General features: G+C 33.7%; 1 protein-coding gene across 8 annotated transcripts in view; it reads right to left on the bottom strand.

The window, feature by feature from the left end:
* LOC135833255 (leucine-rich repeat neuronal protein 1-like) overlaps positions 1 to 23,865 on the bottom strand; it is a 579,754-nt gene that overhangs the window by 112,942 nt on the left and 442,947 nt on the right. For 3 of the 8 annotated variants that reach the window (XM_065346966.1, XM_065346968.1, XM_065346961.1), the window contains exon 1: positions 17,775 to 18,250. The exons of 2 other annotated variants lie outside the window; for them this stretch is intronic. Coding sequence is in view for 2 of the 6 variants with exons in the window: in XM_065346961.1 (XP_065203033.1) it covers positions 17,775 to 17,831 (57 nt within the window). In the remaining 4 variants the exon portion in view is untranslated. Of the gene's footprint in view, positions 1 to 3,882; positions 3,951 to 17,774; positions 18,251 to 21,260; positions 21,341 to 23,865 lie in introns of those variants that run through there. 3 more of the 8 variants (XM_065346967.1, XM_065346965.1, XM_065346962.1) reach the window with 3 other exon arrangements.

Raw genomic sequence — 23,865 nt, 5'->3', positions numbered from 1 at the left:
TTTAATTTGAAAAAATTTGCTAAAAATCCAAAAATGGGAATCAGCGTCTAAAATTTAGGTTTCGAGGGTTTCAGGGCATGCTCTATCGATCTAGCTGCATTTCGCGCAAATCGTCGAGTGCCAGTTTAAAACGTTCGGGAGGGAGGAGAGTGGGAGAGAGGAGTCATTCATGTGTGCTCAAAATTTTATGAGATGTTGTGAAACTCCATAATTTGATTGTAAATTCAGCATTCGTTTCTCTCCGCAAAAAAAAAGTTCAATCAAACGATTGATTATTGAATTAGGTTCTCTTAAATTTTTCTCCTAATTCTCTGCATCATTTTCAACCTACCCCTTTTAGAATTTACCTTCAACTTTCAAACATCACTGTAGGAATTTTCAAATCATAAATTGTAGCTTTAGTGGCACATAAAACGTACCAATCACATATTCTCATTTCGTATACGAGTAGGTTAACGAAGAGTAAATGTTCATTCTATACCCTTCTCACTCTCGCTTTCCTGGTTCAAGAAGCGGACTTCCTTTTTAGTATATTTTCTCAAACTAAAAAAAGAGGAAAAAGGTTTAAAAAATAAGGAAAGAAAAACTACGTATATAACGTGAGAAATTTAGTAACCGAATGAAGGTTATCGATAAATAGAATATCAAAGTACCCTTATAGTACTACTATACGAACGACTTAGCCACAACTACGAGCCGGGTTCGGGTTATTTTATAGGTATTTTTTTCTTCTTCTTCAAGTACTACGTGTGCTAGTGTAAGGCGCGTATACATACAGCTTAACCGCATTTAATAGGTCCATTATTAAAAGGCCTTATAACGTGGCGGTAGTAAGAAAACAGGTCATGCGAATAATTACAAAATAGTCCTTTTGCTCGGGGGTTTCTTTTGAGTGCTTTTTAAACTTATTCGTTGTAATAAATTACGCCGAATCGAAGTTATCGCTTGATTGGGTAGCGGCAATTTACGAGCGTGAGTTTTGTTAGAGGCTGCGTAAGGCAGAAGCCGAGATGGCAGATGGGTTCGAGGAGAGGAGCGGGGTACGTATAATTTTGATCGATATTGAAATAGTACATGGCATCGGCATCGGTATAACTACGTATATATATAAGAAGAAAATCGTAACGGAAATAAGGTAATTAAAGGATGTTCGAAGATACTACTCCCAAGAGTGTAGCAAATTTGCGTGTTGTTTAATTGACGTCGCGGGGTGTGGTGGCGGTGAAGAGGGGGGGAGGCGGTATCACGGTGCTGAAGATATTTCGATTTCAATATACGCGTGGAAATTGAATTATGTATCTAGGCGAGCTCTCGAGCATCGAGCTTCAAGCTATACAGAGACTCGAGACTTTAGAGATAAAAAGGCACAAGAGTACACAGGAAAGGCAAGCAAAAGGAAACATTTGTACGTAATATAGGCGCAGTGGTGTTGAAATTTTGAACGATGCGTGCAGGTATTGTACGTATATATATAGAGTGAGAATGTCAACTGATGGCTTTTGAAATGAAAATGACTATTCGCGGATTAATATTTAATACGAGAGAGCTCTCGCACCGGAGCTGAGTCAAATTTTTACCGAACGTTTTACGTATTCTTATCGCGTCGCGAGTCGTCGGTGCAGAAAGAGTATGTATTGTTTTAAAGGTGCCTCGTCGTCGTCGTCTTCTTCTATTAAAGCATTTTATACGTAGACAGATTTCGCTGAAACTGAAAAGAATACCTACCAGCCTATACCTATGATAGAATACTCGAAAACGAGTTGTACACGGTTAAATGCTATAGCAGGTTAACAAGTTCAGAGTTCACGTTTATTTTGTAATTTGTCATTACTTAAAGGCTTAAAACGGTCGTTATTTACGTTTGCTGGTAGGAATTTGAAGATTTGCATAAATTCGTAAAAGCTCTCGCGTCGTCCTGACGCGACACCCGCGCCCGAGCCAGCGCCACTCTTCCTTATGCGAAAAGCTTGTTGATAATCGGCTGCTTGTACAACGACGAAATTGTTATTTTCTAATTAACTTCTATATGCTACGATAGCAAAAGCGATGTTTGATGAACTTTACGTCGTCGTCGTCGTTGTAGTCGTACTTACACTATGCTGCGTTGCCTCAGTCACACGTAAGCATTCCGGATTAAGATGTGTTGGGTCAACGATCACCTTAAATGTCATTAAGGTCAAACGCTTATAAAGGTGACAGGGGTTTAAATGTGTTTGTATAAAATTATCCGCTATCGTGTTTCTCGTATTCTTTTTCGTTTATTTCAACACCCTGCTGACGTATTAGGAACAAAAGGAAAACACCTGAGTGTTCCATTTTTTTTTTTTTTTTTTCTATAAAAGGATAAAAAATGAGGAAATTATTTGGAGAAAATTTCATCAGAAATTGAAATTGAAAAGTACGCTGATTTCGAGCTTCAAAATTTTCATTTCAAAAGGTCGAATTTGGATTTTTTTTGAACTTCTGTTTGACAAATTTTCTTTTCTTCCAGGGTCCAATCTTTGAGTGAAATTATTATCGTTGATTTTATTTAGTTTTTCCAGAGCAATTTTTTCAATTTTCCACATCTCAAATCGCCAAATACCTACCTAATCCAAAAACTTCCGCTGGGTAGGAATTTATAAAGCCAGGTAGGGTTGGGGGAGGGGGTTAATATACTTAGCTCTCGACTTGAAAGTTTGAATTTTATCGTCTCTAGTAGCAAAATCATTCCATTTAGAATTGATGTATTTTTCTATATTAATAAATTGAGGTGAATTCCAATTGTGGCATTGAAACGAGCTGGGAGAGCGGAGGGTGACTTGAGTGACCTAAAAATTTTGAAAATAAGTATCATAGCACCAAAAACTGGACTAAAAAAACCTCACGAAAGAAAAAAAATAGATTCTGCAGAAACGAACTCCTAAAGCTTTATTAACGCCAAGTGACAAAAATTACTGTTGAACTAAATTAACTACTTTTGCTATTTTTTTAAAACCAGGCTCCGAAAGGTACTCAAAATTGGTTATTTATTACGTTTTAAAGTCTTTGAAAATTTTTATTTTTTGAAAATGAAGAGCCTGGCCAAACATGCTATGGAAAAAAGTGCGAAATTGACAAGTGAGTTGTAATGACAAGAAACTGAACAGGAATTACACCGAATTTACAAAATTGAATTTCTCGACTATTATTTAATAATTTTTCATTCCAATTTTCTGGTTTCATCTTCCCCTTCCCTCCCTCGAAAAAATATTGCAGTTTCTTCTGACAACACGAATGCTGAAACCGACACAAAAACATTCAAAAATAGCCTCCTAGACAAAATTCCATGGTACTGAAGTTTATTTTTCTAATTTTGAAGGCCTTTAAAAAAAAATCAAAATTTCGGCCAAATGCAAAAAATATTTACTAAATTGAGCTATACAGAATGCTAAAATTCAACAAAAACTGTATTTTTGACCCTCTAAATCGATTGGAAGCCGTTCTAAGTAGTTATGGAGCCTCCAGCAAATTTTTTGAAAACTACAACACTCGGAAAATTTCACACAATGAAGCTAAAAAGCTGAAATTTTGCTCATATTTACTCGATTTTTAACCCTAAAAATCTATTGAAAACGGTTTGAATCGTTCTGTGTGGTTAGGGAGCTTCCAACAAATTTTTGGAAACCATAATTCTCACAAAATTTTTCATAAAATCATCAGGCATCGTATTTACATTTTTCTAAAAAATTTTATAGCAATATTCAGAAAAAAAGTGGCATTTTCTTCCTAAAAAGTGACCGTTTTTTTTTCAATTTCAGCGTTCAGGAGAGCAAAAAATTGAAAAAAAAGAGTAAAAATTCCATGTATGTACCTCTCATCGACAAACTAAAATGTTATCTTGAAATCATAAAAATAACTCACTTATTTCGAATATAGATATTTAGGTAACAGGGGTTCTTTAATTCTTGCAGTGAAAATTCGGTACTCACCTGAAACAAAAAATGAAAATCAATTGTTAATATTTTACTTAATATTGCTAATTACAATAAATAAGGTGTAAAACATAAAAACCTCCTCATATACGAGTATTATACCGAAGAACAAAATTAAATATGGAATATGAATGTATCTATTTTTTCGGAGAGGGAGAGGGAGAGGGAGAGGGGGAGGAAGATTCACAAAAATATTCTGAGTTGATCACTTTTTCATACAGTCTGACTTTGGAACTGATATTACTTAATATCCACATAAAGTTATGGCTATTTTTGAGAACCCCTACACAAAATTGCTTCCATCGCATACTTCATTCCACAGACTTAAAACACGTCAATATTCATTTTTACGACGAATCACCTGTTTTCGAAAAGTTTTCCAACGAAAGATATTATTGTTTCAAGTGGAACTGATTTTAAAAACTTTTTCGGTCATTGAGAAGTTGCAAACGTTTAGAACTGAACATGAAACTATAAGTTACATTTTCTTCAGCAAGACGTATTTAGACGTACTCGTATTTAAGGAGATACGGGCACAATAAACGATTTTAGAGACTGAATCGACAGTCATCCTGCTACTTAAGATACATCCTTCAGTATAAAAAGGCAATAGCCAGAAATAGTATCTCTCCTATACGATGCACTTTTCGGTGAAAAATCACGTTTTGTGACACCAGGAGGGCGATAATTGCAACTTGATAAAGGGTTCCCTTTTCATTTCTCCGACTTTTTTTTTCGTAAATCCTAGAGTAGTTGGAGAGTTTATCTGACAGCGGGAGAAATTTAAAGTATACGTAGATTGTAATCAAACTAACCTTTTCACGAAAAAGGTGGAAAAAAGAAAACCTAATCGAAGGGAGGATAAAATGACTACCATTTTTGTGAAAATTGATACGTTTTTTTCCAAGTGAACAGCTGGCAAGTCATTTTTTTTTGACAAAAAAAAAAAAGAAGAAAACCTGCAGCTACTAGAATCGTCCACCAAGCATGACAATGCCAATTCTCGGATAACTGCCTCATATACTCGTATGTCAGATGAACCCCTGCTAAATTCTTATTGTATGTATTTATCACAGCAGTTGATTAAAAAATCGTATCAATCGCATCGTCTAATTAAGGGCATTGATCGAATCACCTCTTCTAAATAAAACCAGCCTACCACAACTCGACGACGATAAATCACCCAACCATACACAACGTAGCCTGGGTCGCGTCGGGCCAAGTAGAATTGCGACTTTACAGTAATACAAATTTCATCGTAAATAAAACTCGGTTATAAATTCCCAACTTGTAACTTCCCTTATATCGTGCATTGTTCTCTGGGCGCGGTGCAGCGGCCACCACCATCCCCATTCATCCCCATTTTTACGAGTACGGAGTACGATATTCGATCGAGAGTACACCAGCACATTTGCCGGCTGCTGAATCAAGTACGTACGACGACAAATAATACGTACGAGGTATAAAAATCTGTTCTTCAATAAAAACCACTCTTTCAATGCTCGTATTTCGGATAACAATGAAACGCAATAAATGCGGGGTTATCGCGCCACCACCACTATTGCCTCAGCCACTGCCAGTGTCAAAAATGCTCAGCCTGAGCGTCGTTTAAGAAATGAGAGCTGCCTGTATCCGGTGTGCGGCTGCGGTGATATTTAAATCGTTTGTTCGCCTCTTCTAGTAAGAGAACGAGGTACAATACTTTAATATCTCTACGAGGTATATACTGCCCGAGAGAATATTTTTCACAAAAGAACTCCATATAAGCTTTAGCGTTTGTTTTCTCAACAAACCCACGCATTGCTAAAAATCCTATTTATACACAACAAACACGTACTCGCACAGAAAACTACATATATCTCGTATACGTTTCTTCAACTGTGCCGATGATGTTTATAGGTGAAAAAAAACAACAACAACAACGAAATCTGTCATAGCAAAATACCATCATCGCCCCACGTCGTCGTCCATAACAACACAAATACACCCAGACAGGTGTTGAAGACATTTAATGGCCACTCTTTTGGCAAAAATTCCCTTAATAAGCTCCAGCCGCAGCAGTAGACAAAACAACCACCATCACGTACCTCGAAATCATAACTCGAACGTTTATATACGTTTCGAAAGTAAACATTGCCAATCAACCCTTTTTTTTCACTCCAGCCATCGTATATGTACTTTGCTCTGGTTTAAATCCATAAAACATGGCAACCTTTATGTTCGTCTTATTCATCGTGATGCTAATCTGCATTCCAATCCAACACGTGTTTCACGTAATAACTTCACAAGTATTTCGTCAATAATATACATACTTCGTATCTCGAGTCACTCGTATATTATACAGGGTGTCCTGGGGAAATATTTTAGATAAACAAACATTTTATTTCCAACTATTTTCAAACTTCAAGAGGTCATGGTTTTGCAAATTTCACAAAACCAAATATTTATAATATCGATTTTATAAGGCGTAACTTTTCAAGGCAAACAAAACGAACTGTACAACGAAATGCCCGAAAAACATGGAGTTTTTGAGCTTTTCAACATGACCTGCTACTCCAAAATGGTAATTCTCGCTAAAAATATTCATCGAGATAGAAGATACGAAAATGTTTTGCATGGGGTAGGTATTTTTCTGAAGCTACTCACACGTCTCCCCCTCCACTCCACAATATGATTAAAAATTCTGAGAAAATGAAGAAGAAATGATTGAAATTTTCGAAAATAAAATTTTTGTATACGATTTCTGGCATAACTTTTTAAAATGAACAAGGTGCTCGTAAGTGCATTTTTCAATTTTTGGTGAATTTTTGAAAATAAAATTTGTGCTGAAAGTCAAAAAATCAAAATGTTACCAAAGTGATCTGGAAAGCTGAAATTTTGCATGTACGAGTATACGTATTTCATTTTCGACCCACAGAATCGATTGGAAACAGTTTCGAACTGTTTTGAACAGTTTTAGAGCCTCCAGTATTTCTGAAAGTTGAAATAATTCTTACAAAATTTAACCTAACCTCTTTATACCCTAATTTCACCACGTTCAGTTGATTGGAGGAGGGTTTCAAGTCATTCTGGAGCCTCCAGTATTATTTGAGGAATTTCAGTTCTTAAAAAATGCTCTTTTCCACAATCCAACTTCATTGAGGGAAATTTTGTAGAAATTTCCAACTTTCAAAAATCTGCTGACGGCTCCAGAACTTCTCAAAACGATTCTGCAAACTATCAACTTTTTGGAATTTTTGGCTCGATTCAATTTTTAAAAATTCTTCAAAAATTGAAAAATATACTTTGCCGTTTGAAATTTATGCTTTGTTAGGGTAGAATTGAAGTTACGTTCACTTTCCAACCCTATTCAACTTTTTTTGGAATTTTTATTCATCATTCGTGAATAAAAATTGGACTGAAATTCATAAAAATTCACTTTTCTTTTCCCTTCATGGCCTTCCATAAGAAAAAAATTGTTCAAATTTCATCATCAATTATATTCTGTTTTTTCAACAACAGGCTTCTAAAAAAATCTCCAAAGTAAAATGAAGTTTTTTTGCACGACTTTTTGAGAATTTTTCAGGACCCTACCCAATTTCAAAAAATCCATTCTCGAGATTTGGAAATATTTTCCAGACTTTAATTCCTCCCTTCTACAATCGGGAAATATTTTTAACCAACTTTTGGGATTTTTGGGTATAACTTGATTCTTACCGTCCGGAGAGCCAACATTTTTTGAGAACAACCAAGATATTGGGATATTCTGGCCATTTTTTTTTCAAAATGTAATGAAAATTTTCCTTTATACAGGATGAACTTTCATGTTTCACAGTTTCAGGCAGAATTTCTAAAATTTCCTTTTGTCCTTCCATTTTGCTTTTCACTCAAAGACATGAAACTTTCGAAAATCATTTGTTTACCTAAATTAACACAGAATTTTATAACAAAACAGCTCTTCTTTCCTAAATTTTGAAAAATTCGCGTGAAATCCCACCTCCCTCCTCTTTAACAAAATTACACAGCTAATTAACAAAAAAATTTCCAACTCACAAAGTCGTTCAACTTTCCACAGGACACCCTGTATACCTCGATAAGATGCGCCGAAAAGCTTCATTATAAACGTCAATCACCCAACTTGTACCACACCTTGGTATACGTCATCCATCAAAATCAAATCTCTCATACGGGTCAACTTACACGTACAGGTATATACTTTGTAATAGGTAATCCTACAATAAGCGCCGTTCGACGATGTTTATGGCCAAACTAATACGACACTGACGTGCTGCAGATATTAATTTCATATCATATTATACCTGATTTAATTCTACCCCTACCCCCAGCTCTGCTCCTTTCCATCTGCAGTCTCCGTATCAACTCTGTCGTTCGTCAACTTCTACTCAAAACACTACATAAATGGCAGCTCATTATTGCAATTATACGACACGTCTGTCCTCTTCTACTCTACTTCGAAGACGTCTACACGCTTATCCTTATCCGTTATTTTTATCACGTAGATATGTCGCGATAGTTACGTGAAAAAATACCACGAGAATATGCCACCGAATACCTACGAGTAACAAAGCCGCCGTAATTTCCACATCTCGACGAACCAGTATTAGTACTCGTAGTATTTTCCAAGTAAAAACGCCATCTTTAAACCCATTGTACAACGCAGGAATTCACCAACACATTCACGAGCGAACAAAAAACGGCCTAGAAAATTTTGCACAACTTTTTCATCATCTTTCTCGTCACTATAAGACGAGCTTAAGTACACATGCACGTTACGTAGGCACTATTTACATTCTACATTGTCACAAACATCCGTAATTAACAAACCTTCCTCGATCCACCTGAGAACGCTTTAAAAAATGACGAATATCGTTAACGTTCGTCGAGTAAAATATCTTTATGTGAAGTTGAAAGAAAAATATCGTAGATTTTGACCATTTTCCACGCAGATGTACGTTTTGAAATGAGATTCTTTCTTAGAAATTTACATAATTTTATTTCGGCAAAGTGAGGTGAAGTTGTGGGTTCTCAAAATGGGATTATTTTCGAAAGAAAAATAATCCAAATTTTACAACTCTATTTAAAATACGTTTGAGTATTTTTTGAGCAACCCTACTGCAAGTTTTTGTGCAAGTATGGTTATTCCTGTCTTGAAGATGAGAAAATCACTCTAAATGGCCTACAACGAAGAGGGAGGAGAGGCAAAAAATCCAAAAATCACGAATATCGTGCGACATATCAATCTGTACGTTTTTGAGAATGCTGAGTTCGAATCCGCGGTCAGTTTTTTGATTCCAAGCTTGATTTTCATTTCAACCAAGGTACTAACAATTTATATGGAACACTTCCAACTCGAAACAAACTTTCCTCGTGAAAATGAGCAAAATCTAAGGTATCCGAGTTGTTTTTTCTCTACGAAGAGAAGGCAGAGCAGAGCAAACTAAAAAGCTGTATAGATTTTCTCACACACCGAGCATAAGAGATAAATGCGACCATATCCAGCCAAGCTTGATGTCTTGTTATATATATCGTGGATACAACATACAAACTCGAGCTTGCAGCTTCCTTTTATTTTTCTGGCCAAGGTTGTTAATTCCACACGCTTCGATAACTGGTCGTTTCGTTACAAATTCGATATTATTTTAGTATTTTTACATGGCCACTAGACACGTACCTATAGATTTACCAGGTAAACACAAGCACATCCGATGACCAATACTACAGATTACTCTCGTTCGTATTTTCTCAAAACTAGAAATTTGACTAGAGCGAGAATAGTAAAAATAAAAAAAAAGCAAACATAACCAACTGTAAAAACGTTAAAAAAATGTTTTCGTTTCGTTCGTATAAATCACGTTCGTGTGAACGCGCCAGCGAGTTTTTTTACTCTGCGTGTTGTTATTAAAAGCCTACGAAAAAAATAAACCTATAAATCTCTCGATATACCTATATACGATATGTGTACTCGTATGTAGGTAGGTATATTATCGTATACTTTAGTATACTACTATGTGTACAAGGTTTACCTTTACCTCATATAAATGTACACATACCAATACCATGATGACGAATACTTGGCTAAATTTTCAACGACCCGAGACCTCCTCTGGCCTTTGTTTCGACATCGTTAATGTTTTATTTCGTCCGATAGCTATTTGCCAGCCGGAGAGAATATGGTTCGATGAACGAAAATTTTATTATGCGTGCGAAATATCGCTGTTTTAGGTACGAATGTTCGTACTAATACACTTCGCTGTATAGATTAAAATACACTCCGAAATATATGTACTAGACGTAAAAGAGCTCTGCAAATTTTCACTCTATATGACCGATTTTTTTTTAACATCTTGCCTTGACATATGCGAATTTTATGTGTGTATTTAGTTGACCATTCACATTCCTGTGTCGTTGATGCGCGATTCCCTTGCGTGATGTATGATCTCTCTCCCCAATCTGCTTCCTCTATTCTAGAAATTACGCGTACATAGTTTCATGCATCATATTTTTACAATTAAACTTCATACTTGATACCAAATTAGCACGTTTTGTTCAAGCATCGCATGCTCCAAGGAAAAAGTACATATTAGAATTTTATGAGCTTTGACTCTTATCACTTTTTCCAGGTGTCTACCAAATCCAAAAATCGCAACTTTTCGCGACATTTTTTTGCAACTTTATTCCAGCACCCTCCCCCCTTTTCAACGAAAAAATGATCCGTACTAAAGAAATATGAAAAAAAAATTGAAACTTCATCTAATTCAGAACGATTTTTAGCGACCTTTTTGATATTTTTTTTGGAAAAAATCGCGACTTTTTTCGCGTCTTTCGCGATCTGTTTTCAAAATCGCAACCTTTTTCTCAACTTTCGCGACCTATTTTCAAAATTGCGACTTTTTCGCGACTTTCACGACCTGATAAGACACCCTGTTTGTGCTTCTCACTATCAATTCTACATGCTTTTAAAATTTTTGAAATCTATGAAGAAAGTATGACTGCACTCTTTTGAATAACTTGGATGCAATTTTTCAACCACGAAGAGTAGACATTGCAATCGATGTATTTGCGTGAACATAATTCAAACTAGAGCTTCAAATATCAATTTGTAGCTAGTTTTTCGATCTGGTACTCTCAGTTCGGACTTAGCATCAGCCCCTTTAAAAAAAACAATAGGCAATATGACACACACAGCATTCTCATTTTTCTCGTTTTCGAACCAAACTGAGGTGCATAGAGGGAGGGGGCGTTTGGAGGGCCAGATCAAAAAATCAAGATGAAATTCAGACTCAGCACTCCCAAAACTCAAACAATCGATACGTCACACGGCATATCAATTATTTTGAATTCCGGTCGAAATTGCCTGCTCCACCCCACCTTTTTTTGAAATGAAGGCCCAGAACCCAGATAGATATTCTATTCTTTCATTCTATGTAATATTTTCAACCCGGGGGAAGGTTTTCAAGATATTACAAATATTTTGCGGAAAAATAGTGACCGTACCTCTGATACTTTATTACAAAATGGGCGCTTAAAAATTTCGAAATTCTGTAAGTAAGCAAAAAATCATTTTGAAAAAACGAAAAAATTAGATGGGTTCCCCTATCTTCAAAATTAGGAACATGTTTCCAAAAGAAAACACGAACTTTTCACCTCAATTGATCGAATCGACCTGTATTTATCATCGCAGTCGACCTTTTAAGTGCAGTTTTGTTTGAAAACCCACCATAGGTCGATTCGATCATCTTAACCTGCAACACCTTTTTCAAAAAATCTAGTTTCCTTTGCCTGCAAATTCATCACTCAATTTTTTTTCATGCATTCAAAAATCTCCCCCTTATCCATCCTCAAAAAACCTCGAAAAATCAACTCTATCGTTTCAGTGTAAGTAGGTAACAAATTAAGGTGTATTCTGATCCTATTACAATCCATACGAATTCCGGTTCGAATAGTTCCCTTAAAAGTACATATTAATTATTAACTTCCCTTTCCTTGGCCTACCAGTTTGTAAAGTCAAGCCGTAGAATTATTATTACAGCCCTTACCTGAAATATTATTTGGCTGTGAGCCTGACAAAACTACATTTCGAATGTTGATATTTTCATTTAATATTTTTGTCTCGGACGAATGATATATCGTAATACGACCGAAATTAAGGAAGGAAAAAAAAAGCATTAAAAATTGTGGTATACGAGTAAACTATTATATCTTCGGAATACATCGTGTTTGGTAAAGTGAAGAGATGAAAATGAATACTAAGTGTTGAAAAAAATGATACGATTTTTTTCCTCGACTCGACCCCCGGAATCTCGATACATAAGTACCCCCGGAGAAGCCGGGTGGACAAAATGATGATAATTTATTACATAAATATTTCATTCGTACGACGACATTTATTAATACTCGAAAGTTTGGCCTGTGTGCTGGAGATGTGCTGCCTTGGTAGTTGGTTGGTATTACGTGTGTTATGAAGGCTCTCGCTCTCTCTGTCTGTCCCGATGTAGTCTTTACTCGTATCATCGAAAAATTCCTCGTTGCTTTTCTCTTTTTAATGAAACTACTTAAGGAACCCTACCGTTAATGACTTTTCTAATGGTACTTTAAAGTTTGTATCTTTTTTTCTCTCTTTTTACTCGATCTCACTTCAACACTCTACGGTTCTCTTTTGTGTTAATCACTCTCCATGAATAATGTATAATTTTCGTTTAAAAAGTTTGCCGCGTAAAAGCGCGCGCGTATTCGTGTAATGACGCAATTGTAGTAGTGATTTTAAGACGAGCACGTGAGCTTTGATTTTTTTTCCTACTCTGCATCGAGACGACCTCTCGATTAGCTTTTATGGCTATACATATACTCGATTACTCGTATACATATACCCTGTATTTACCATACTATACGGCGAAATTCTACGCTCAAAGTATTAACATAATGGCTGTTGATCGGCGTTTAGTGTTTACTTTTAATCAGATTCGTCGTCTCAAATATGTAGATACGAAAATGCTGCCAAGATATTGCCACCGAACGAAATGAATTCCAACGTTCGTCCTTCCATTCGCGCCATCGAGCTTTTCCTTTTGTAAATATCCGGTTCGCTGAAAATGCGGAAATAGCTGTTCAGATTGATTAAAGATGTTTCGAGAGTTGGGTCGTCGCAAGTCCGATTCTGCAGATCGTAAGTTATGTCGTTAGATGGTCTTTTCTGTTGCGGATGAGATGTTTTTATAAGGGGTGGTTTCGACTCGAACTGTGGCTCGCGTCGAGGCAGCGTTTAATAATCGCTTTTTATCGCTCACTTGGTGATGTTGATGAGTACACAATTCGAATGAGTTTTTTTTTCACAGCAGAAATAACATGAGAGAAAATGGATTTTAAATAAGCTGTAGAAGGATACTTAGTGCTTTAATGAGAGAAGTGAAGGGGAGGGTAAATTAATCTAAAGTCATTCTTGGTTCAAATCATAATTTCATCGTGTGAAATTAAAATTCTCAAACTACCCTAAAATCATATCTTACGTATTTCACTTTTGAGAGTCCCTTTAAGGCCAGTATATCCGTATTTTCGTTTTTTGAAAATAACTTTTCAAATTGCACTGATATGACATAAAAGTTGGAACAAAAATTGTAGAGTACAAATTTTTTTTAAAAAAGACCTTTTGCTATACCTAGTAATTTTTTAGACTCATAAAACAGAAGGATGACGTAAAGAAGAAAATTATTTCTGAAAATTTCCCAGTCCAGCCCACTCTAAAAAATTCAAGTAGTCAGTCCAATCTTTTAGGAGCAGTTCTTTTTGGTTACCTTTGAGTAACTTGAAAACCACAAGGTTCAAATTTGGAATTTTTTCAATTTTTGAGCTTATAGAAGGGATTTTTGGAAATATGCAGTTGAAGATCAGAGTTGCCATCTTTCTAAAAACCAAAACTTGGGTATTTTCATAATCGTGTTCATGTTCAAAACTTCTGAAAAATTTACCCCAAGGACAACTTTTCAAGATTAACATGCCAAAAAATCGAGGTGATGTTTTTTCGTATTTTTTTCAGGTTATAAATTATAAATATTTAAGATTATACTTTGTCATTCGAGCAAAGTGGAAGTTTTTCAAATTTTCTTGAATACATAAAATTATATAAAATTCAAAATTCTGGTTTCAGTCTACTGAAAAATAAGCCGAAATCGAGCAATATCTGTATTTTTAAACTGCAATTTCATTTTCTCTCAAGCACTTCGTTCCACAATGGCATCTCAAAATTTTTTATTGAAGAAAAAAGTATGCTAGATTATACAAAAAAATATGCCAAATTTTTCTATGCTAACATTTTCGTTGCTATCTTCTCCAACTTATGTTGGTTTTGAAAATTTTCGACTGTCTAACAAAAAAGATTGAGCTTTTTCCACTCATTTAAAATGCTATATTATGCCAAAATCTTCACTGAGTTGCTCCAAAAATGTATGCCAGATTTCTTGATTTATTTCTCATAATTCTTATTCGAGAAAGATCAAAAAAATTTCAAAAACCCACCAATTTGAAAATTCATCGACAAAAAGTTGAAAATTGAAAAAAAGCATCACAAAAGTTTTTAAAAAATTCAAAAAACAAGGTTCTCAATTTCAACTAAATTTTTTTCTCTTTTTGTAGACATTTTTGCAACGCAATAAGTATACCGAATTTTCAATAACAAACAGCTTTAATATTTTACATTTAAAAATTTTGATGATTTTTCATTTCTTTCAAAAAAGCTTACTTTTTTAGCTTTCTTGTAAAATTATTGTTCAGAAATCACGATAATTTCAATCTGAAATTATTTGAAAAGTTATGACAATTTTGTACTTGAATTACACTTTTCAGCTAATATACATACCTATAACTTAATGTCAGAATTTCGAATATTTGCGATACAAAAAAATTCACAAAATGTTCTAAGACGAAATAAAAATCAATGATTGAAAAATAAAATAGAAAAATGTCTCAACAATAACAAGAATTAATTCTTCGAGTAATATGTTGTTTATTGCTTGAAATCACTTCAAACAGAATCAACTACCTATGCATCATTCATTTTCAAATCATCAACATTATCCTACCTAGTAAGTGTTTGAGAGACAGCAATTCATAAATATTTTCTTCCCATTTCTTCCTTTGACAAACTTTGAAACAAGATATGACGGTAGCAGCGGCCTTTACTTTTTCATTCATACTGCTACGTTAATTCAGTCTAGAGATGATAAGAAATTTCCCACGAAAAGTTTCTGGAAATTGATGAGAAAAATTTCTGGTAACATTCAAATCCATAAAGCATAAACCCAGGAAATTTAAGTCACTGTAAACGGTGAGGAAATTGGGAAAATTATCTTAGGAAAATCGTTCAATTTTTGAAAAATTCTTGTTAATAAAATTGAAATGAAGGAAAATTTCAAAAATTTGTAAATAATTGGAAACTCATTAGTGTTTCATGAAATACGTCAGAAAGAGGTCAAAATAAGGCAACTGAATAAATTCAAACTTCTTTTAATGTTTGAAACTGAAAATTGAATTTTTTCGAATTTTGATTTTTTTGTGATGAGTTCATTTCATTGAGTGAATTTCAACGGATACGTAAAAATAAGGGTCAAATGAGTCAACTTCACCAATCAAAACTTTTTTTCATGTTTTAAATCATTTTTTAAAAACGACTTTACAGAATAACGTAATCCCAATTTTTTAATATGTTGTTCAATAACATGAAAAGTTGTCCAATGTCCATAATATATTTTTTTCAGAATTTTTGAGTCAGAACAATATGAAAACTATATTTTGAAACTTTTTGAGCTAATTTTTCATACGGAAAAAAGTGGCAACACTGATTTTTATGATATCACCAAAAATCCTTTCAAACCCTCTAACTATTGGAAATAGTTCCATTTTGGTAGGTGTATCTCGGTTATCGAGTAATCCACTGCTGAAATGGATGATATTTCAAGTTCACTGAAAACTTTGACACCCCCTAGCAGCCTTCAAAAAAGGTCTAGAGGGCTGCGATTTGCGCCATTGGTCATCCCTTTAGAAGGTCTTTCCATAGGAAAAATTTCAAAAAATCGCCAACCCTCTTTCCACTTCTTGGTTGGATTGACGAGGAATGACCCGATTATTTCTGTTTACTTCGATCAAATTTTATTCAGAATAATATCCTGTACTGAAATCATTTCAATAATAATAAACTGATGAAAAAAAGAAAGTTGTACAGAGAGCATGAAATGGAGTTTTTTTTAATGCTCAAACTTTATAACAAGAGAGAATATTAGAGAAAAAATTCAATCAGTCTTTTTACACAACATATCGTTTCATTCGTCGCATGGGATTGGGAACCTGGGTACCACTGAACGAACATTCTCGACTTCAAATCACACATTTCTATACAACGATAGTCGATAAAAATAGTCATAATCTCATACAAGTAATAAATTCCTAACGATTTGCACAATGTAGAATTTCACTCACACAAGCAGTAAGTAGGTATTTTTATCAAACGAATCAAGTTCTAAAAGCACCTGAGTAATCTACGAAAAAAACCTGAACGAGATTACGACCACCTCGAACAATAGCGAAAGAAAGCCTCCGATATCTTTACGAGTACATTCACAACTACACAATAATATCACCTATCTGTCAAGAGTCAAGTGTCAAGATAACCAAACATCACCTCAATACTAATACTCTAATCATCGGTAAAGAATTTCAACCACACAAAACCCAACAGCAACAACGAATCCAATATACTCGTAGTCAGGTACGCATGTAAACAAACTACCCATATAGGCGTTTATTCGCCAAGATAACAAAGAATCTTTTAAATTATTCATTATTATAAGAACTAAGGAGCAATAACCAGAGCCACGACTCAGCAGAATGGACGATGTACCGGCGAGTACCACTTTTTTTATAAACAATGTTTATTCTCAGGTAGCTAGTACACCTTTTGTTGAACTTTTGTCACGAAATAAAACCCAGCTACATGATTCTGAAATGTACAACGAGATGACGATCGCGCTTCCCAGCACCTGGGACATCGTACTTCGTACAGTAAGCCCACACAAGAGTAACCTCGCTTTTTTAATACTTAATACAGAAGGTACCTATCTACTATATAAGAAGAGTAATCTCGTAATGTAATGTACAAGAGTAGGTACATTTTTTAGAGAATAAAATACAACATAAAAACTCGGCTGGATCGTTCATGATTCGACTTGCCGTTGGCTCTCAGCTTTGACTTTTTTGGTTCGCATAGATTTTGCCTACCTGCAGACTTTATTGTGAGGAGATTCGTGCTGAGATGTGTAACATGAACTTATTCGTACTATACAAGAGTAGGTACACGAGAAGCCAATGTACCTTACCTACTAAACAACTCTCTAAATAGCAAAATGGGGTGAAAACTTTACTAATAAAGAAACCATCTCTTTTCTCTGTTCTCATCGAGTTAAAAAAGGATTACAGCCAACTTCAAACGATTACATCGAAAATAATTACATCGTAACGTAATATTTCAATTACATTTCGTTGCTGAAAAAGCAACCCAACTTCTCTAATCAGATGTTAAAAAATACTTTTGATCTTGTTTCACGAACCGCGTTATTTTCCGCGTAGCTGGCTCATCATAAGAGTTAGATTTTCGACGAATCTACGATATATACACATTCGGTTGGATTCGAGTTCAAGAGCTCGTGTGTTTAAAAATTACACCACCATCGCATCGAATACGAGTATCGAGTAATTCATTCATCATTCAGACGAATTTTTCGACTGATTCTTACGAAGCTGACGAGAAAAAGAGTAAATCGAATACCAAATACTTACATATAAATATTCCGCGAAATTGTGTGTAAAAAACCGACACCCATTGCGTTCAATCATGGAAAATGGCGATTCATTAATCGCCTCGTAGAACTAATCACTGAATCAGCACTATTTTAACATACACACTCGAGTAAAAAAATATCAAACTTGAGCAATATTTTATATACCTTTCGGAGGTATATTCGCACAACAAAGATAACACTTTACACCACAACACGAATCGAATCACCGAAGTAACACTCGAAAATTAAGCAATTAGCTTCTCGACAAAAGAGAGAAAAAACTCGCAAAATTATTTTTCTTCGACGAAAACTAGATTAAATAACACAAAATGATACTACGAAAAATATTTTTTAGAATATTTTACGTACGAAAATAACAAGCACAAACTCTCGTACACAAAACGTGAACCGACAAAGACGCCGTACAGACAACTTATCTTCGAGCTCGGCGTTCTCGTTCGCTACTAGACCTAAATTGTAAAATAAAAACTCGATAGTAGGGCGCGGGACGAGGTGGCGGGGTAAGGCGCAGCTTTCCTGCGCCGCGTGGCGCTCTCTACGACGTTGAAATCACGCCGCCGGTTACTATTGTCTTGGAGTACGAGGTGTTCCGTAACTCCTTCACCCTTTTCGTTTTCGTTTGTCGCGCGATGCGATAAAAAGCACGTGCTGGATTCTGTTCAGGTGAAGTTGAATAAGAAAAATTTTTTACACTACACTACGTGTTCGAATAATATTGTGAATATTGCAGCGAGATGTGAGACACAACACAAGCGTCTCATCTAACACTCTTTCTGCACTTCCAGTGTTTGAATTTTGATTCGGATTCGGATTCGGATGCTACTGCTAGTGTTGACGTTGAACAATGAGTCATAAATGTCACGTTGATGCGAATTTCCTCATTAATTCCATCGCAGGTTTTTTTTTAGTGTGGATTTAACGATAAGGATGATGACGAGTCGTAATTTCCAAGAAGTTATCAAGTTTAATCAATTAATCCGAGTTTATCATCCGTATTAATTCGGAATGGTTTTGATAAGGTCTAGTTAATTTCAGAGGCACATGAGATGAGGTCGAACAGTAGCCTGTAGATTATAGCTACTTCGATGGGATGATGTAGAAATAGGAATCGTGTAGAGTGTAGGAATTGTAGGTGGAAAAAATTAATTGCCAATGAGTGAGTTGAAAATTTAAGAATTAGGTACGTAATAGCTAATAGCCCAGATCCACTTCAAATTTGAGCGTAACGTAATTGTCGTTCTATTAAATCAATTTAACAACACATTTTGGGTCATTTCAATGAGATTTCAACAACATTTTTTCCATTTCTTGAACAAGTTTGATTTTTTTGGTGAGTTTTATCAAGATCAAAACCAAAGAATAAGAGAAATTTTTTCAGAATTTAACAGAGCCTGAGCTAAATATATTGAAAGTAACCTAAACAATGAGAAAATGTTAGCAAATCACTTTAACGTAGAAAAAAATTACCAAAAAAAAACAGAACATTTTTTTTAAAAACAAAATGGCTAAAAAGTCTCACTTTTTTCAAAAATGACCCCAGTCTTATTTTTTTTTTTGCCAGAAATGGCTATAAAGTGTCACATTCTGTCAATATTTTTTTTTAAATCCTGATTTTTTGCTAAAAGAATCAAAGTCTTGCTTTTTTCATAAATTTACAAACATTTTTACTTTTTAGCTATAACTTGTTTAAAATTGTTTCTTTGCAAGAAATTCCAAAAAGTCTCGTCGGTTTTTACCCAAAATTTTCAAAATATTCCAACTTTTCAAAATTGAAAATTACCAGATCAAAACAGAACATTCGAAATGATCTGGTTTTCAATTTTGAAACGTTTGGACTTTGTATTCTGCAAATTTTGAGTAAAAATGTGACGAGACTTTTTGGGATTTTTTGCAAAAAAAAAAACAATTTTTAGCAAGTTTCCTAATAAGCAAATTATTTTGTAAATTTTCAAGTTTTTTTTTTTGGCAAAAAGCAAGACTTTGATTCTTTCAGCAAGAAATCAGTACTTTTAAAAAAAGAGGTATCGGTACAATGTGACACTTTTTGGTCATTTCTGACAAAAACCCGAGACTTTTGGGCCATTTCTTAAAAAAGTGAGACTTTTTGTCCATTTTGTTAAAAAGCTATAATTTTTATGAGAGCAAAATTTTCATGAAGTACGTAAGTAAGTACTTACTTAATATATGTATATTTACAAAAAATTAAAAATCTATTTATTCGCAATTTTTGTTGAAAAAACTACGTTTTTTAATTTTTTTGGTAAAAATGCATGCCTTTTCGACATTTTCTGGCAAAAAAAAAACAGTATTTTTGGGTAATTTTGGAAATAAAATAATTGTAACTTTTTGAAATTTTTTGCAAAAAAGCGACAATTTGCAGTAATTTTAGCAAGAAGCGAAACTTTTTGGCAATTTTAGTAAAAGGACAGATTTTTGGCCACTTTTTACAGAAAACAAGACATTGTGTAAAATTTAATGAATTTTTTTGTGATTAAAAAAAATTTAACACCTAAAATTATTTTCAAGAAATCAGATTTTATTTCTCGAAAAAAAAAAACTTGACAAATGAAGCAACAGAGATGATACTTCATTTGGAGAAAGAAATATTTTTAAAAAAATATAAATTCTGAATAGAACATGCAAGACTTTTCCTTTTTTTGAAATTTTTTCTGAACAAAATAATATTTTTTCAAGTCAAGGATGAAAAGATGGATTCATATCAACGAAATTTGTTTTCAACACTTTTTCTGGAAATTTTAGGAGCCACTGATCTGACTGGTCAGTTGCAAATTCGTCAGGAAAATAATGTAAAATCCACTTCAATTTTTATTAAACACAAGCTTAGTTGGAATTTGGCAATTTCTGCACTTCGACCCTATCTTGCAATAGTTCTTTGATACACTCCATTTTCATTTATATCAGATGGTCATGGTTTTCTCAAAATGGAAATTGTTAATCGTCTATGAAATCGTGACTTGAAAACAGGTATGGGCCTACAAAAAATACATTGTAAAAATAAAGAAACAATTTTTTTGCAAAAAGTTGTTTAATTTTTTACTTTTATAAATAAAAATTGTACTTTTTGCAGAAAATTTTATTCAATTTTTTCCATTTTAATTCCTCAAATGTACCTATCAATAGCAAAAAAATATCAGAGAGCCTTGAAAGACAATCACTGTAAAGAACCCTCACAAGTGTAAAAAAAGCCATCAGGGGTCAAAACGAGCTTAAAATAAATTACATTTTACACCCTCCTCCGTCCCACCACAAAAATTGAGATATGAAAAAATTATAAAAAATTGATCGTATTTTTTTTCCTTAAAAAAAAATTATCTTCGTAAATCTCGTCAACCAGGGAAGAGACCACTTTTAACAGAGGTTTCATCTGAATCATTTAATTCTAAACCTCTTTCTCGTTCGTGAATAAGTACATAGGTAGTTCATAAAATGAGTGCAATTTTACCTGTAATAAAGGCCTATGTACGCCATCGCATGAAGTTTGTAACATGCAGAAAAAAATCCACCTTTAAAGATTGAAATCTTGTTTGTATTTACTCACCTGTAACAGAAAATTCAATTTATCAGATCAGTCATAAGTCATAACCAAATACAAGCATAAGAGATAGAGATAACAGAACAGTGATCGCAGCTTCGAATTAAAAACACGAAAAATATGTGTCGACTATACTTTTTAGTCTCTTTCAGTTTCAGAACTACCTATCTCTTGGAGAGAAAGGGGAAATTACAAGAACACCTAGAAAATTTACGAAATTATTCTCACAAGAAAAAGTGCATGAAAGAGCTCTCAATCGACCGACAATTTTTTCAGTAGGCCTAATTTTTTTATATGTACCTATGTTTAGAAAAAGGTGATAAAAGCTTTCTGGGATGACAAGCTCTGAAAAAAAAAAAAAAAAAAAAAACATTCAAGTAGGGAACACAACACAAATCACCAAAAAAAAAAAAAACAGTTATTGAAATAAGTTTAGTTTTTTTTTTTTTTTTTTTTTTTTTTTTTTTTTTTTTTTTTTTTATTAAAGGATAACAGGGAAATGTGCATTACCTACGTACAGCTCCTACACGAAACCAACTTTTTTTTTGCAACTTCCCTCAAAACAAAGATGCATTTTCTCCTTCAAACCAATTTTTCGTACTCCCCCATCGACGGGATTCCCAATCCCAAAGCAATAAATAATATGATATTATGGCAACAGAGGTAATTATTTTCTTAATTTAAGGTAATAAATAATTTTACATCACGAAAAAAAGAAACCATTAAGAAAGTTTTCATCCCCTCTGTTACAGGAATTAAAATATACCACCGCTGCACACATTTTTTTGTTTTCAACTAGTAAGTAATAAGAATTTCCATTTCCCATACTTCGCAATAAACAATTAACCAAGTGGTCAAACGATTGTCTTTGTGTAACCACACAAACATACCCACACGACTTTTTTTTCTCATATCTAAGCAGGTAGGTATACATACAAGTTATCAATGCACATAACATACACAAATAAGTACGTATAATAATGACATTTATTCGAAACTGATTATTTCTTTATCAGTCTCTACAACAAGAAAATCTCTGTAATTGAATAATGTAACAATGTCGTTACATAATTTCTTCTTAGATGATCTTAACACAGCATACAACCAGTTTTTACATACGACAAGATTGTCGATTAATTTTCATGTTTTACAGCTACAAATAGAATAAGAATTCTTTTAATAAATCGATAAAGAGAAAAAAAGGTGTTAATTATCGATTTACCTAACTTACACACTTGCACTTGTATAATTAAACAGTTACCGCATCGTTCAATAATACCGACATAATAACAACTTTGATAGCAGTGAACTTGATTCTTCGTCTTATAGATTTACAATCCATCAAGAGGGAAAAATAGTAGATATAATTAAATCAAAAAAAAATCGCAAATAATTAACACAAATTTCAATAATTATGCACTCGTGTAGTAATTTCTTCGAAGACAAATTAAATAAAAATCATGACACATCAACGCACGTAACACTAATTTAAATAAGAACTACAAACGAATTAGTGTAAATTAAACGATATCTACGATCAATATATCACGTCTTATCACCTGAACTTGTGCCAAATTTTTTACACATCTAGTAAACACCGCGCATTTAAATGATGGAAATAAAAAAAGACCTCATTATAACAGCGATACTTTGTACCTAAATGAACTCGTAAAAATTACACCTAATTCGAATACCCTTTTTTTTTTTTTTTTTTTTTTTTTTTGTATCGTTTGTCTAGATCTTTTTTTTTATATAAGAAGTAAGAACATATTCATCATTCGAATTTGATTTTTTATTTATTTTTATTCGATTTGTATTCGAGATAATATCGGTTGCTTGAATTTATTATAATCTCTCGTATCATCTCCATTTCATATACTCGCATGGTACAAAATATAAGAAAAAACTGCTGAACGTCTATGTCATCACGTTAATTTTCTCTGTCATGTTTTCCATATCTGAAATCTCATATTTCATTATGTTTTTTATTTCAATAGATCATTGAGTTTCACTCACTCTTCAGCAACGTTGTGAAAATCGAACTTGATATTTTATCAAATATAAGGCAGTATTTCACGACACTGATCTCGTAACTTTGTATAATAATTTTAATGTAGGTCATCTTTGATATTATTTTTTTCACTCTGCTAATTACCTACATAGATTTTGTTGAGATGATGAGAATAGATGCTTGGAAAATGGGATAAAAATATACGATGAGTAAGTTAACATTGTACGAGGAGATTTATATACCTACAGAACAGATCAAGTTTTTATAGGAAAAAATTCACTATTAAATATCGAATTATCGGTTCAATTAGAGGATTTTATAAAGATTGTACTTAAAACTATAATCCTTGTTCGGTCTAAGCCATCACAAATTATACCTTAGCTGCCAAACTTGATACCTGATAAGCTTACTTTCATAAACTTTGGTATTAATTTGATTCGAAGCGTATAATACGAGTAATTTCTACCTATTTTAATATTAAATGTCGAACGTTTAGTTTATTCT

The sequence above is a fragment of the Planococcus citri genome, chromosome 1, assembly GCF_950023065.1.
Source record: "Planococcus citri chromosome 1, ihPlaCitr1.1, whole genome shotgun sequence".
Lineage (NCBI taxonomy): Eukaryota > Metazoa > Arthropoda > Insecta > Hemiptera > Pseudococcidae > Planococcus > Planococcus citri.
Note: the sequence above shows the minus strand (reverse complement) of the source record. Positions and strands in the feature narration are given on the sequence as shown.